This window comes from Peromyscus maniculatus, chromosome 21 (assembly GCF_049852395.1).
Source record: "Peromyscus maniculatus bairdii isolate BWxNUB_F1_BW_parent chromosome 21, HU_Pman_BW_mat_3.1, whole genome shotgun sequence".
Taxonomy (NCBI): Eukaryota; Metazoa; Chordata; class Mammalia; order Rodentia; family Cricetidae; genus Peromyscus; species Peromyscus maniculatus.
This window is the reverse complement of record NC_134872.1, coordinates 12868168-12884591: the sequence shown is the minus strand read 5'-3', so window position 1 is coordinate 12884591 and position 16424 is coordinate 12868168. Positions and strand designations below refer to the sequence as shown.

The following is a 16424-nucleotide window of genomic DNA, read 5'->3' as shown; positions in this document are numbered from 1 at the left end:
TGGTGACCCCCGTTAGTATATTTTACAGTTTCATTTTCCTGAAAATTTCCTAATATCAACTTTTTATACAACTAAATAAAATCCTTTTGTGTTATGTGCCACATTTTTTATTATCCCTTCATCAGCTGGTGGCCATCAAGGCTGATTCTATTCCCTAGCTACTATGAAGACAAGCAGTGACGAACATGAGTCTGCAAGTATCCATGCATTCTGCAGTAGAACACACAATATAGATCCAGGAATGGTATAACTGGATCGTATGCTAGTTCCCTTTTCAGCATTTTGAGAAACTTCCACCCCAATTTCCATAGCGACTTTATACAGTGGCTTATATTCTGTCAAATCTGTCTTCATTTTGGTAGCTTTCCTTCCTGTCATACTGGGACTTGTATTTATCACATGTAGATTTTCAGTTTTCTGGCTGAGCAGGCAATACCTGATAAGTTTTGAATCCCTGGTTGTTATGTATCTGCTGCCACTGATGTAACAAGCCAATTAAGCCGAATTAATAAATCCAGGTTTAATGAACACAGCAAAGCAACCCAGGATGACCCTTGGCAAAGCAGGGGAGGAGTCACATGGCAAATATGGTTCCCAGGCCTTAATAAGTAACCTGTAGTTGTGGTCTTGAGTAGCCCCCAGGGGAGGAGCTGGCCTTTGGCAGGCTTTCTGAGTGGGGAGGGTCTAGGGAGAGAGAGAGAGAGGTGGATCTTCCACTTAATCAATACCAGCCTCCTGAGATCCCTAAGTTTGTATCCATGTACTGACTAATGTTCTAGGTGAGGTGGAACATGTCTCCCAAGTCTATTGAGGTGGAGAAAAAGCAAACAAAACACGGAGAAATATGTGTCTGGATATGTTTCTGTACTTTCAGAATCTGCTAAGCATTAATTTCATTGCTAGAGAGATGTAGTTGTGGATGTCAGGTGGTTCAGAGTTCTTGGTTTCCTCAGAAGTGAGACTCCTGGGAAACAGGTTGCTCCAGAGGGTCGTCTCTCTGCTGACTTTAGGGATATCAAATTCCAAAGTCATAATCAGTTGATTGGGTCTGCTTCTGTTCACCAAGGGTGGGGTCCCTCACATCATTGCCCGGGCTGACCCTCCTGCTGCTCCTGCTTTGCTACCTACTCTTCACATTGCATCCAGTGGTTACCCCTGAATTTGGAGCTGAGGCAGGTTGATGACTCCTTCATGTTCTCAGGTCTTGGGTAGCCCAATATTAAGCAACAGGCTCTGTTCTGGTTGGCTTTATGCCAACTTGATTCAAGCTGGAGTCGTTAGAGAGGAAGGAGCCTTTGTTGAGGAAATGCCTCCATGAGATCCAGCTGTAAGGCATTTTCTCAGTGATCAGTGGGGGAGGGCACAGCCCATGGTGGGTGGTGCCATCCCTGAGCTGGTGGTCCTGAGATCTATAAGAAAGCAGGCTGAGCAAGCCATCAGGAGCAATCCAGTAAGCAGCACTCCTCCATGGCCTCTGCATCAGCTCCTGCCTCCAGGTTCCTGCCCTGCCTGAGTTGCTATCCTGACTTCCTTCAATAAAGAACAGTGCTGCAGAAGTGTAAGCTGAATAAACCTTTCCCCCCCAACTTGCTTTTTTGGTCATGGTGTTTCATCACAGCAATAGAAACCCTAACAGAGACAGGCTCCCTCTCGCTCTGCAGATGGCAGGTGGCTAGGCTCCTTTTAGTCATGGGGAGTAACAGAGAATTCCTCTCTGCACTGACACATCCTACCACAGGAGTCATTGTGAGGGCTGGGAGGATGTGTCCTGTGGGCACTGCCAGCCTTTTCTCAGGGCTGTCTGGCTTACCTTCTGGATTTAGCTTTTGCTTGTCCTTCCCCTCCTGGGGAGAAGGAAGCTCTGTATAGCTTGTTTCCCAGTGAGTCAGCTTACTTCTCATGTTTTCACTGTCCTTTCACATCCTCCATCATTTTTTTTGTTCCTTTTTCTGTCTTGCTTTGGGAATAGTCTGTTCTTTTTTTTTTATCCCGACTCTTCTTTTCCAACCCATCCTAGAGAGGAAGCATCTCATCTGCATTCCCACCCAGGAGTCACAACTGTCTTTACTGACAGTCAATTTCTGAAGAGTAATTTGCTTTCGCCAGCTTCGTACATGTGTGTTTATTCCTTCTTTCGGAATTGAGAGAGCTGGTAACCAAAGCCATCATTTGTTCACCAGTCTTGCATATCAGGTATGGCTTCATGTGGGTTCATAGAAGTCATCTAAGGATGACTTTTAGCTTTTCCAGCTGCAGGGGGAATCAATCTCTCGGGACTGACTCACGCACTCACAGCTTAGCAAAGGGCTTTTTTTTTTTTTTTATTGTTCTCCAATTTACACCATTAGTAAGTTAATTTCCATATCCCCAAACCTCTTATCTATGTTCCCCAAAGGGACAATGCCAAATGCAAATTCTCAGTTAAGGAAAAATCACAGTTTTCTGGGTCGTTCCCCAATCAAGTTTTGCATAGGCTTTGCTCCTTCAAAAAACTCTCAGACAAGATCCACATAGAAGGTACCAGAGACAATAGGTAGCAATCACAAAAGGCAAATTAAAGCTAGGTGCTAACACTCCGGAGTCAAACCAGTTGCAGCTCTGCGGGAATCCCCCCAGCAGACCAGTTTTACAATACATCAAAAATGTTTTTATAATTGCCTCAGCCATATGACCAAAACAAAACAAAACAAAACAAACAACAAACAAACAAACAAACACCCTAAGCCCCAATTCTTGTAATCCATACAAGAATAAAGTGCATAGTCAAGGGTAGTGTTGATTATTTTACTACAATTTATCCTATTTCTGGAAGTTTTCCTCAGTGAGAATCCTATTGCCAAAGTGAATTTGGTAGTTTGATTTTGGAATTTCACCTAGTCTCTTCTGACTTTGTTCAGAACATAAGATGAGATACCCTTACAATTACCTACAAGTTACAGAGGAAAATTTGACTAACTTTATCTACACTTTTAAAATTGATTCATTGCTTTCAAGCTAACAGATGCTGGCAAGATGAGAATGTCTAATTGCCACATCCTTCATAGAGGTCATCATCTCTCTCTCCTTTCTAGACTTTTCTATCATTATTAGGGCTGAAGTCAATTTGTCCACGTGCCTTACATTTTTGACTCATGTAATTATCTTTTTCTTGTTAGTTTGACTATAAAATTATTCTGTCTAATGTAGTAATTCATGAAAATTCAAAAAAAAAAAAACACTGTCTCAGTCACAGTGTCCAAGGATAATGTCTGTATTTCATTAAGTGAATTCCCACACAGTAACAGTGCTTAATAGTCTGGGATTTGGAAGAGCATCATACAGGTTCAAAACTTCAGCTTACAACTATCTGTCCGGGTGATATAGGCCAAATAGTCTGAGCTTGAGTTTCCTTGGCTTCAAAATGATTGTAAGACAATACCTGTATAAGATCCTGCCCTCACTCCTGCACATGCGCAGCTCGGGGTCTTGCGTCTTACATCATTGGGGGTAGGTGGTGGTGGTGGGGCGCATGGCATGGTCACACAATCTGCGCCTTAAAAGCCAGATGCAGACCCCCAGGCTCTCTCTGCTCTCTTTCTGCTCTGCTCTGTTCCCTCCCATGCCCCCCCCCACCATCTTTCTCCCTCCAGGCCTGGATCTTCTCTGGGTTCTGTCGTGACCGTGACCTTTCCACACGGTAACCAGCACCACGTGCTGGTCAACATCCTTTCAACGGGTAACTTAGGAACAGTAGAGAAGTGTGGCTGTGAATTCTTTCAAGAATTCTATGATAAATACATCCTTGAAGTTAATATAGTTTCAGAGCAGAGAAACAAATTCACCCCAGCCATTTTTTTTTTTTTTGGAGCAGACCTAACCCTCCATGTGAAAAATAAAACCTTATAATCATAAAGTTTTCATTGATAGAATGCTAATGTTAATATATATTCTTTGTTGAACTCTGATCAAGAGACTTTCTATAAGCAATCGCTGAGCCTCTCTAACATACAGAAAAAGCTTTTGGGACATTCCACTTAATTTCATGTCTTGATTGAGTAGCTACTATCAGTGTACAGAAGAGAAAGTGAAAATTGTTTGATGGCTTGCAGGGATATTGTCGTCACGTCTCAGTGGTGTCCCAGCAGATTAACACAAGTCTATCAGGAAAAGAATGCGTAGATATTAGAGTACAAAAAGCAGAGGTCTGAAATAATCCTTCTTTCTCATCTGGACTGTTGCTTTTTTAGTCAAGCATATTTTCCGGAGCCATATTCATTCAACTAGCTTTGGGATTGAATCTTTACCTGGCAATCTTCATCCTCTTGGCTATCACTGCTGTTTACACAGTTGCTGGTGAGTCCACAGCTTGTTTTACTCATTCATACTGTGTTCTGTTTATCTTTCCCCAATTTGTGATTAGTAACCTTGGTTGTAGCCTTCTGGTTGCCAAACTGAGGATACCATTCTATGGCCACCATGGGAGTAAAGCACAGGATCAGAACCACAACGATAGTAAACATAACAGAATGCCCGTAATTAGATTCAAGGGGATTGATCAAGAAAAGATGGATTGGGGAAGTTATGGTCTTGCTCAGCTGTGTGTTTGGCACCATTTAAGATTATGCTGATGGGATACAGCTTGGACAAGGGAACAGTTGCAATATAAGACTGGAAAACACAGTGTGAGGCTTAAACTGCTATAGAATGGCAGATCACAGAATTGAGCCATGGTCGTCATAACTGATATGGAGGAACTGCAGGGGTAGGTTGACTGTGGAAAGTCTGTGACAATAGTCCAAACAGGCTCTCCTGAACCTTAGATGTTGATCTAGTGTCTCAGGCATACTAAACTAAACTCATTTCATACATTTTAAATCAGCTGCTATAGTTTATGGTAGCTGACTTGGAAGAATTAAGATAATCTGAGGTGACTGTTGTGCATTGAACACATTTCAGATTCATGAGTGCTGGGCCTGACCTCTGATTTCCCGGGTCATCCTTGTCTCCTCATCATTCTTCCCAAAAGGAAAGAATGGATGAAAAATCCAGTGAGTCTAGAATTTAAAGAAGATTTTTTTTTCACACAACATTGTTACAAAGCACAAGCCAGTCATTATTTCTGGACTCCAACTAATAAAACAGTGATGTGTTCCAAACAAACAAGGTTTGCTACATTTGAGACAGGATATACCAACCTAAATGGGGGTAATTAAATAGATAATTGTGATAAACTTTCAGGGTATAAAATCTTCACTTTTCCTTATGCAATATTCAAAAAATCAGCAAGATGGAACTCTACCATAATTCACAGAACTTTGAATCTCATTAAGACAAGAGAAAGATGAACTAAATACATAAATAAGCACTTAGGAGAACCTGAAGTCAAGACAAGTTTGTGGCTCACACAGGAGCTATGATATGTTGTTTGTTGACTCAATTCTGTGTTTGAGATAGAGTACAGCCCAGAGGTGAAAACAGAGAAATCAGAATGCATGGATAAAATGTTCTGATTTATTATTTTCTCTCCACAGGGGGCTTGGCCTCAGTGATCTACACAGATACTATCCAGGCTTTTATCATGCTGGTTGGTTCTTTAATTCTCATGGGGTTTGGTAAGTACAGTGTGCTGTACCTGGGCTGGGAAATTATGGAAGAGGTTTCTGTCTGTCTGCTCTGTAGTATTATCTCCCAGTTTTACTGGGTCATATTTTCATATCCCATAGTTCCCTTGATGGGAATGTTAAGAGTCAGCTAGCTGTGTCCTTCAGCTTCTAGTGGATAGAAAACGTGGGTAGACAAAGAAAATCTCTTCAGTCCCAGTAGTGCTAGGCCCATTTATCTGTTGATCATCACTGTCATATGAACTTTTCCTAGGTAGATGTGAACAAATATTTATTCCCCCCAGATAGGGCACTAAGTAACAACCTACAAAATGTTTTCATCCAATTCTAACTTAATGGACCAATGAGTTTAGCTGGGTTACCTGTAGGAGCTGATGGGATACATCTACAAAATGTTTTCATCCAAGTCTAACTTAATGGACCAATGAGTTTAGCTGGGTTACCTGTAGGATGCTGATGGGATACAGGTGATGGGTATAGGATATAGGCCAGGTGATACCTACAGTAACAAGAGCAAATTACTAGTAGCTACACCACTGAAGGAAAATGTATCCCTTCATCCAGCAACCACCACCTGCTTATTTTCTCAGGGATGGGAGGAGCCTTCTGCGTGTAGTGTGCTGCCTTGTGAACCCCCCTTGCTCTCCACCAGAGAGCACTAGTGGGATCTACCTTGTTAGTATAGCATATATGTACTCACAGCTGCTCTTGGTTTCGAGATGGGAATGGTCCTGGCATGCCAGAGAACAGAGTTCCACAACAGGCACCTAGGCTGACTAAATAAAACTGTGAATGGTGCCATGATAAAGGGGTTTACAGGTGTTTATTAACTTTGTTTTTTTTTAAGGCATGTATCTGAAGCTGTATCAGGTGGTAGTTCTGTTTTTAACTTTGGGGAGAACATCCTTACTCACTTCTATAGTAGTTGGACTAATTTGCATTCACATCAATAGTAAAAATTATAACTTGTCCTAAAACCTTGCCAGAATTGAGAGGGAATCCTAATGTAGTTTGGTTTGGATTTAACTGATGGCTCAAGATGTTGAGCCATTTTGTCATATTTTTAATGGTCAATTATCCTTCGTTTGAAAACTGATCACTCCCATTGCCCATTTATACCACTAAGCTGAATTTTTCTTCTGATGCTGAAGTTTTTGAGTTTATTTTATTTTATTTTTAAGTATGGTCTAACTACATGGATTGAGGTGCTTGAGACTCACTAGGCTGGCCTCAAGATCACAATTGTCACATTCCTCAACCTCTCAAGTTCAGGGAGGTTTTATGCTTTTAAAATATCCAAGATGCTAATTCTCTGTTGGCAAAATACCTTGCAAAGATTTTCTGTCATTGTATCCATGCCCAGAAACATGTCTCCTAGGCAATTCTAGATTTTGTCAAGTTCCTAACTGTCAAACCATCATACCCATCATGTTGAATTCTCTTTGGGGAAGCCTTTCCCCTATAGCAAGACCAGCTCTCCAGGGCACCCATCACTGTGTGAGCACCAGCTCTTTACTATAGGTTCCCAGTATTAGGACAATGCACAGAACTTTGACTTTTTTATTTTTTGATAGATGGATTTTTTTTTAGATTATAATACAGTTACAACATTTCTTTTTTCCCTTTCATCCTTCCAAACCTTCCTCTTACCCTCTTTGTTTTTTTCTCAAATTCATGACTTCTTTTTTCCCCATATACTTACATATTCCTAAATATAACCTGCTCAGTCTGTATACTGTTACCTGTATGTACATACGTTTTAAATGTCAACTTGCTAAAATTTAGAATCAGCAAGAAGAGCACCTCAGTTAATGAACTATCTAGATCAGGTAGGCCTGTGGACATATCTACACGGGTTGTTTGAGTGTTAGTTGAGATGTAAAAACCCACCCTGGGTGTGGGTGCATTTTCATGGGTGTTCCCTGAACTGAGTAATAAAGAAGGAAACTGTCTGAGCATGAGTCTCTGGGGTGCATTAGTTTCTCTCTGCTCCTGTCTGCGGATGTGCGGTAGCCAACTGTCTGAAGATCCTGGCCCCTTTTCCTTCCTTAAGATAAAGGACTATAACATGCAATATGGGCCAAATCCCTGCTTTGGCTCTTTTTCTGGGTGGGAGGCAGGGAGGATAAGAGTGCCAGAAATGAAACAAGGTCACAATGTTGCCTCAAAATTGTTTATGAAGTCCCTAAACGTCACTAGAATTGATATGCAACTCCTGGCATCCATCCTTCCTTTTTCTCTTTTATTGAAATTAGACTTTTCATACAGTATATTCTGATTACAGTTCCATTGCCCTTCCCTTCTCAGTTGCCCCCCCTACCACTCCCACCCAGATCCATCCCCTTGCTGTCTCTTGTTAGAAAACAAAAAGGAATCTAAAGAATACTAATAACATAAAATAAAAAGCAAGCAAATAAGAATAGAAAAAAACCAACAGAAGAAAATGAGCAAAAGAAATACATATAGATATAGAGACACATGTTCACACACACAGGAATCCCATAAAAACCCCAAACCGGAAGCCATTACACACACACACACACACACATACACACACACACACACACACACACACACACACACACACACACACACACACACACACCACATATGGACCTGTAAGATAGGAAGAAAAAAAAAAAGCCCTAAAACATCATGAGATGAAGAGTCTCAAAAGATGCCGTTGAATTTGTTATGGGTTGGTCACCTACTGCTGGACATGGCACCTACCCTTAAGAGTGGTTTGTTTCCCCAGTGAGATGCCCTTGGAGAAAACTAATTTCTCATTTCAAGTGGTTATAAACTGGAGATAGCTTCTGGGTGAAGGATGGGGGCTTGTGTCTACTTTTCCCTTCAGCTCTGGGACCCCAAATAGTGCAGACCCTGTGCATGAGTTTATATGTGAGTTTATATGTGCATTGGGCATGCTGGGTTCAGAAGACTTGATTCCTTGGAGTCTTCCATCCTCTGTGGCTCTCACACTCTTTCTGCCTCCTTTCCTGCGGAGTTCTCCATATCCTGAGGGGAGGGATTTGATGGAGGCATTCCATTTAGGGCTGTTCCTAAGTCTCTCACTCTCTGCACATTGTCTGAGTGTGAATGTTTTTTCCCATCTGCTGCAGGAGGAAACTTCTCTGACGATGGTTGATCAAGGCATTGATCTACAAGTATAGGAGAATGTCATTAGGAATCATTCTATTGCTACATTCCTTTAGTAGAACAGCAGTGTTTGGTTTTACCATAGGTTCTTGGTCTATCTAGTCTCAGGTTCTTGGCCATCCAGCCAGTGTTAGGTATGTGTTATAACTCATACAGCAGGTCCTAAGTCCAATCAAACATTTGTTATTTACTCCTACAAGCTTTCGGCAACTACTACACTAGTGTATTTTGCATGCAGGACACCACTGTAATTCGAAGAGTTTGTAGCTGGGTTGGTATTTAGCATAACCTTTGGTAGTGTGAACAGTACCCTTCCAGTACCATGAACATTAGTCCACAGGGGTGAAGGCTCTAGATAGGCACCAGCTCAACTTCTCCATGTTCAATGAATTGTATAGGTGTTGTCTTCAGCAATGGGGTCTTACCTAAGTCAGTTTGTGGAGAGCAACCAATAGCTTTGGCAACAGACTGGGTGGTTTGGGGGTTCCATGGTACCCCTTTGGCCAAGAGCTTGATTAGATATAACCCATTCTTGGCACTGGAAGCTTCATTTGGTGATGAGAGATGTCTGTTAGGGACTGTGTCTCCTCCATCATTTGGCCCATTTAGATTGCCTTCGCATATGTGTGTATTTTAGGAAGCTTCTACTGTATTAGGTTTCCATATGACCCTTCAAATGATCCATAGTTTTACCTGTCCTTCCTCATATTCCCTCCCTTACCCCTCTTACCTTCTCCTCCCTGTTTGATCCTCCTTTTCTAGTCCCCTTATCTCATCCATTCATTACTATATATTCTATTTCCCCTTCCTAGGGAGACCCATCCCTCCCCTAGTCCCTTACTCTATACCTTTTTTCCTTTTTTTAATTAAGAGATTTTCTATTCATTTTACATACCAACCACAGATTCCCCTGTCCCTCCCTCCCCAGCCTTAACCTTCAGCTTTATTTCCTTTCTAGCTTACTAAACCAGTAAGTTTACCGAGATTTTACAGGAGTTTGGGTAAAAGGTCACTAGAAGAGCCCAGTTGACCTGAGAGGCAGCTGCCTCCTCGGAGCTCCTGCAGAACCCGCAGGTGGCTGGCTGGAGACGGCCCTCTTCCTGGCAGTTGTTTAGGGCTTCTAGAACCTTGGGCAAATGCCTTGCGAAACTTGCAACTTACTAACTTTCTGAGCCTGGAGAGCTTCATTAGCTTCTCTGATCTTCCATTTATTCATTTTAAAGACTGGGTAGTGGTGGTACACGTCTTTAATTCCAGCACTCAGGAGGCAGAGTCAGATGGATTTCTGTGAGTTGGAGGCCAGCCTGGTCTACAGAGTGGGTTCTAGGACAAGGGTTATACAGAGAAACCCTGTCTTAAAACAAACCAAACCAAACAAAACCAAACCAAATAAAACAAAAACCCCAAGTTCTCATGATGTAACCCTGGCTGGCCTCAGATTCAGTGATCCACCCACCTCTGCCTCCCCACTGCTGGGATTACAAAGGCTTGTGCTGCCATGCTAGGAAGCTATCTCTCAGCTTTAATCTGTGGTAGTCAGATAGGGTGTGGGATGTCATATGGATTTTCTTATATCTGTTGAGACTTGCTTTGTAGCTGAGTATGTGGTTAATTTTGGAGAAAGATCCATGAGGTGCTGAGGAGAAGGTTTTTGTATTTAGGGGACATGTTCTATAAATATTTTTTAAGTCCATTTGGTTTATAGTGTCAGTCAGCTCTGAAATTTCTGTTTAGTCTTTGACTGGATGATCTGTCTATTTTTGAGTGTAGATTTCCCCCCCTCTTTTGATTTGCCTTTTTCTCAGTATCTGACCATAAGGACCACCAGAAACAATTTGTTTTCACTTGGTAAAGCCAACAGTATACATTTACAGTTTTCTCTCAAGGCTATATGAACTCTCCAGCCATGTGTCATAACTTTGCTCAAAGGGATATTGATTGTCTGTCACTCTCACAAAATGTCACACTGATCTACCACATTATGACAGGCTGATTGGACCATTGAGCAGGAGGTAGCAACCACTTTGAACTTGATGGTGACATATATATATGTGAATATGAAATAAATCCAGCCAAAATTCAAGGGTCTTCTACCTCAGCGAAATTCTCAGGAGTTCAGTAGTGTAGAGCATGCATATTCCTTCTAAGGTGGAAGGTAAGTTACTACACTTGGCCCCTCCCACCACCAAGAAAGAAGAACAATGTTTAGCGGGCCTATTTGGATTCTGCAGACAGCACTTTCTCCTCTTAGATGTGTTACTCTAGTCTATATACCAAGTGACTCAGAAAGCTGTTAGCTTTGAGTGGGGCTTGGAACAGGGGAAGGCTTTTCAACAGCTCCCGGCTCTTGTAAAGACTGCTCTACCATTTGGACTATGTGATCCAGAGGACTTGATAGCACTTGAGGTATCAGTGGCAGATAGGGATGCTATCTGAAGGCTTTGGCAGGCTCTTATAGGTGAATCACTGAAGAGACCCTTGGAATTTTGGAGTAAGGCTTCACCATCATCTGCAGACAACTATTCTCCCTTGGAGAGACAGCTCTTGGCCTGCTATTGGGTCTTAGTGGAAACTGAACATTTGACAATGAGCCATCAAGTTACCATATTACCTGAGCTGCCCATTATGAGCTGGGTGCTGTCTGACCCATAAAGCTATACAGTAGGATGTGCACAATACCAATCCATTATCAAATGGAAGTGGCATATATGTGATCAGGCCCAGCAGGTCCTGAAGGCACAAGCAAGTTACATGAAGAAGTTACCCACATGCCTATGGTTTCTACTCCTGTTACAATACCTTCTGCTCCCAAGTATGCAACTATAGCCTCATGGTGTATGGTGGGTTGACTGAGGAAGAGAAGACTAAGACATGGTTTACTGATGGTTATGTACATTGTACAGGCACCACCTGAAGTGATCAGCTGTAGTATTACAGCCCTTTTCTTGGACAATCCTGAATGATGCCTGTGAAGGGAAATCTTCATAGTAGGCAGAACTTTGGGCAGTACACATGGTCATACATTTTGCTTGGAAGGAGAGACAGCCAGATGTGTGATTGCTTACTGGCTCATGGGCTGTAACCAATGAATTGGCTGGATGGTCAGGTATGTAGGAAGAACATGATTGGATAAATGATGAGAAAGATATCTGAGGAAGAAATACATGGATAGATGTCTCCAAATGGGCAAAGGATGTGAAAATACTCACATCTCATACAAATGTTCACCAAAAGGGGACGTTAGCAATAATGAAGTAGTTAGCATGACACATTCTGTGGAGAGTCAGCCACTTTCTCCAGCCATCTTTGTCATTGCCCAAATGGTGGCAGAGATAGAGGTTATGCATGGACTCAACAGCATGGACTGCCACTCATCAAGGCTGACCTTGATATTGTTGCTGCTGAGTTCCAGGTCTGCCAACAGCAGAGACCAACACTGAGACCCCAATATGGTACCCTTCCCTGGGTGACCAACCAGTGACCTGGTGGCAGATTGACTATATTGGACCACTTCCTTTGTAGAAAGGGTGGAGACAGTTTGTCCTTACTGGAATAGATATTTATTCTGGTTATGGATTTGCCTTTCCCACATGTAATGTTTCTGCCAAAGCTACCATCTGTGGACTTACAAAATGCTATATCCACCTTCATGGTATTCCATGCTGCATTGCTTCTGACCAAGAAGAATGTAACAATGGTTCCATACTCATGGAATCCTCTAGTTTGACGGTGTTCCCCAATGACTTGAAGCAGCTAGCTTGATAGAAAGGTGGAATGGCCTTTTGAAGACATACCATAGTGTTAGCTAAGTGGCAATAGACTGGAGGGCTGCAGCAGGGTTCTCTAGGAGGCAGTATATGTTTTGAATCAGCCTCCAACTCACTGGTCCAGGAATCAAGAGGTAGAAGTGAGAATGGTTATTACCACCCTTGGTGACCCACTATAAAAATGGCCTAGAAGTTTTGGTTCCAGAGAGGGAGCATTACTACCTGGAGACAAAAAATATCCCATTGACCTGGAAGCTCAGACTTCTCCCTGATCTTTGGGTTTCTGTTGCCCACAAACCAACAGGTTAAGAAAGGAATAACAGTGTTAAAAGAGGTGATTGATGCAGACTACCAGGGGAAACTGGATTGTATCTCCACGATGAAGATAAGGAAGATTATATCTGGAGTGCAGGAAATATTTTAGGAAGACTCCTCGTTTTACCATGTCCCGTGTTTAAAGTCAATTGGAAACTATAACAACCCAAATCCAGGCAGGATGGCAAAGGGCCCAGACACTTCATGAATGAAGGCATGGGTCACTTCTCTAGGAAAAGAAACAGGACCTACTGAGATGGAGATTGAAGGAAGTCAGAAGAGTATAAGAAGAAAGTAGTTATAAACACCAGCTAAGGCCATGTGACCAACTGCAGGACTGTCGATTATAGTTGGCATGAGTGTTTCTGTCCCCTTTTGTTTAAAATTGTGTTCCTGCATATATACACATATATTAAGCAATGTTTGTGTTTTCTTTACTCTATTTTCTCATTGTGTAATATAACATTGATTGATATAAAAATCAGTGGTACTATCACATTTAAGTTATGAGACACTGAAAGACTAAACATTCCTCAAGGGATATTACCACCTGTTCTGAAATATATATTGTGTTTGTGGTTGTATGTGGGATATTTATATCATGTTAGGTGGAATTATGACCTGGTTATTGTTTTCATTTGGAAATTAAGCATGACATAAAGAGATGTGATTGTGTGTCAACTAGACTTGTGATGGCTAATCTTGGTTGTCAACTACATCTGGAATCAACTAAAACCCAAGCATTTGGAAACTCCTATGAAGGATTTTTTTCTTTATTGAATCATTTGAGGTGAGAAGGACTACCCTAAGTCTGGGCCACCCCTTCTGGTGGCAGCCCACAGAAGAGGACATAGAAGAAGGAAGCTTTTTCTCTTTGGCTTCTTGGTCTCATTCTCACTGGCAAGTTCATCTGTCATGCTACTTAGGCATCCTTCACTGGTGTTAGAACCCACTTCTTGCACCACAACCTGTAAACCACACTAATAAATCCCTCTTTAACAACACACACACACACACACACACACACACACACACACACACACACACAATCAGTTCTGTTCCTCTAGAGAACCCTGACTAATATACAGCTATTTCTTTCTTCCTGTTGCTTTTAGAAGAAACTGGAATTTCTTGTAGTTCACTATGAAATTTTCAGGAAAAGTGGATGGACTTAAAATGCATATTATTAAGAAAAGTGTCTTATTCTTTTGCCTGCTCTTGGGACCCTTTTCCTCCTACTGGGTTGCCTCATCCAGCCTTGTTATGAGGGTATGTGCCTAGTCTTATTGTAATTTGTTATGTAATATGTTTGGTTGATCTCCCTAGAGGGCCTGCTTTTTTTTTTTAAAGGGAAATGAAGAGGAGTGGATCTGGGAGAGAGGGGAGGAGGTGGGGAGGAACTGGGAGGAGTGGAGGGAGGGGAAACTGCAGTCCGGATATAATATATGAAAGAAGGATAAGCAAACAAATAATTAATAAAGAAGGAAAAGTAAGTGAGAGAGAGAGAGAGAGAGAGAGAGAGAGAGAGAGAGAGAGAGAGAGAGAGAAAGGTAGAAAAGTATTCTAAACTTACAAAGGAAAATGAGTAAACAAAAATTTATGTTCTTTGTCTAACAGAATCAGGGCCCATGGTGCACACAGAAACTGCACTGATAATCAGGGATCCTGTATGGGTCTGAGCTAGGTCCTCTGCATTTATGTTATGGTTGTGTAGCTTGGTGTTCCTGTGGGACTCCTAACAGTGAGAATGGGGGCTGTCTCTGACTCTTTTGCCTGCTTATGAGACTCTTTTCCTCCTGCTGGGTTGCCTTGTCCACCCTTAATATGAGGGGATGTACCTAGTTTTATTATAAGTTGATATGCCATATTTGGTTGATATCCCTGGAATGCCTGCCCTTTTCTGAAAGAAAATGGAGGAGGAGTGAATCTGAGGGACATGGGGGTGGTGGCGGCAGGGGGAGGGACTGGGAAGAGAGGAGGAATAGGAAATTGTGTTTGGGATGTAATATATGAGAGAAGAAATAAACTTAAAAAATGTGTGTTCTGTCTGATAGGAAGATCCTAGCCTAGAAAGTATTCTTGTATATATGTAAACAGGTATATGTGTGGGTATAGGATAAGGTGACTAAGAAATGTTCATCAGGAAAGACAGACTGCAGACCAAAGAACACATGAGTCATGAAAGAGGATATAAAACTTATTATCTTCTAGGTTCAAAGGTCATAGATTTGTGTGTGCATGTGCACATTGTGTGTGCATGTGCACATTGGAGCATGGTTGATAAATGAATAAATACATAATTGATAGTGGAAGTGTAAAACAATAAACAAAGCACTATCACTTCAGAATGGCTATTATAACTATATTGAAAGTTCACTGAGCTATACAGAGTTTGGTACTGGGCAAATTGCCTATTTAAGGGCAAATGCTATTAATGCTATCTTAATTGAGTTGTCTAATTTATTTTTACTTGTGAATTCATCATAATAAAATGATTTCATTAAGTAAAAAGAAACAATATTAAAGAATTATTTGTGTTGAGTACTCTGTGAAAGTCAATATTTTACCTTGGACAATCCCAGTGGAGAAACCATAAAGGCATGCATGGATCATTGGGAAAAGTACTGAAGACATGACCATAGTAATGAGTAGTACTCAAGTACTTCTCTGCAATGAACATGAGGTGTTTGAAATTCTCACACATTTTATCTGATGCCTTTTTAGCATTTGCTGAAGTCGGAGGCTATGAGAGCTTTACAGAGAAATACATGAATGCCATCCCCTCTGTAGTTGAGGGGGACAACCTGACAATCAGCCCCAAGTGCTACACTCCTCAGCCAGACTCCTTCCACATCTTCCGAGATCCCATCACTGGAGACATTCCATGGCCAGGACTGATATTTGGAATGACCATTTTAGCTATCTGGTACTGGTGTGCAGACCAGGTGAGCATGTATATTTGCATGTATAACTGTGTTTATTGTAGCATGAATCTTAAAAGTTCTTATTAATAAAATCAAACCTGAGGCCAGTTATTGGGGTGAACACTGGAAGATCAGAGAGACAGAACAATCCACAGCTAACCTCACCTGGACAACTTCTCAGCTGATCTTGTTTCCTCAGACTGGAAGTCTCTGTGTCCTCATATCCAAATAGCTCTCAGATGAACTGCTGCTAGAAGCCTGAAAGCTTAACCAGTCAAATGCTTAACCAGTCAAATGCTTAACCAGCCAAATGCTTCTAGTTCCTGGTCCTCACGCCTTATATATCTTTCTGCTTTCTATCATCACTCCCTGGGATTAAAGGCTCGCTTTCTGGGATTAAGGGCGTGAGTCACCATGCTTGGCTGTATCCTTGAACACGTGGATTTTTGCCTAGCTGTGCCTCCTAAGTGCTGGGATTAAAGGTGTGTACTACCACTGCCTATCCTCTATGTTTAATATTGTGGCTGTTCTGTCTCTGACCCCAGATAAGTTTATTAGGGTGCACAATATTTCAGGGAACACAATACCACCACAGTTTATGTGTATTTTTCTTGTCTCCTGTAAAAGCATCTAGCTTTTATTTTGAACACATAAACAGT

General features: G+C 41.7%; 1 protein-coding gene across 1 annotated transcript in view; it reads left to right on the top strand.

The window, feature by feature from the left end:
* Positions 1 to 16424, top strand: part of LOC102902787 (solute carrier family 5 member 4B) — a 73090-nt gene that overhangs the window by 24922 nt on the left and 31744 nt on the right. The window contains exons 6-8 of the mRNA XM_076558621.1: positions 4227 to 4332; positions 5511 to 5591; positions 15566 to 15786. Coding sequence (XP_076414736.1) covers positions 4227 to 4332; positions 5511 to 5591; positions 15566 to 15786 — 408 coding nt within the window. The remainder of the gene's footprint in view (positions 1 to 4226; positions 4333 to 5510; positions 5592 to 15565; positions 15787 to 16424) is intronic.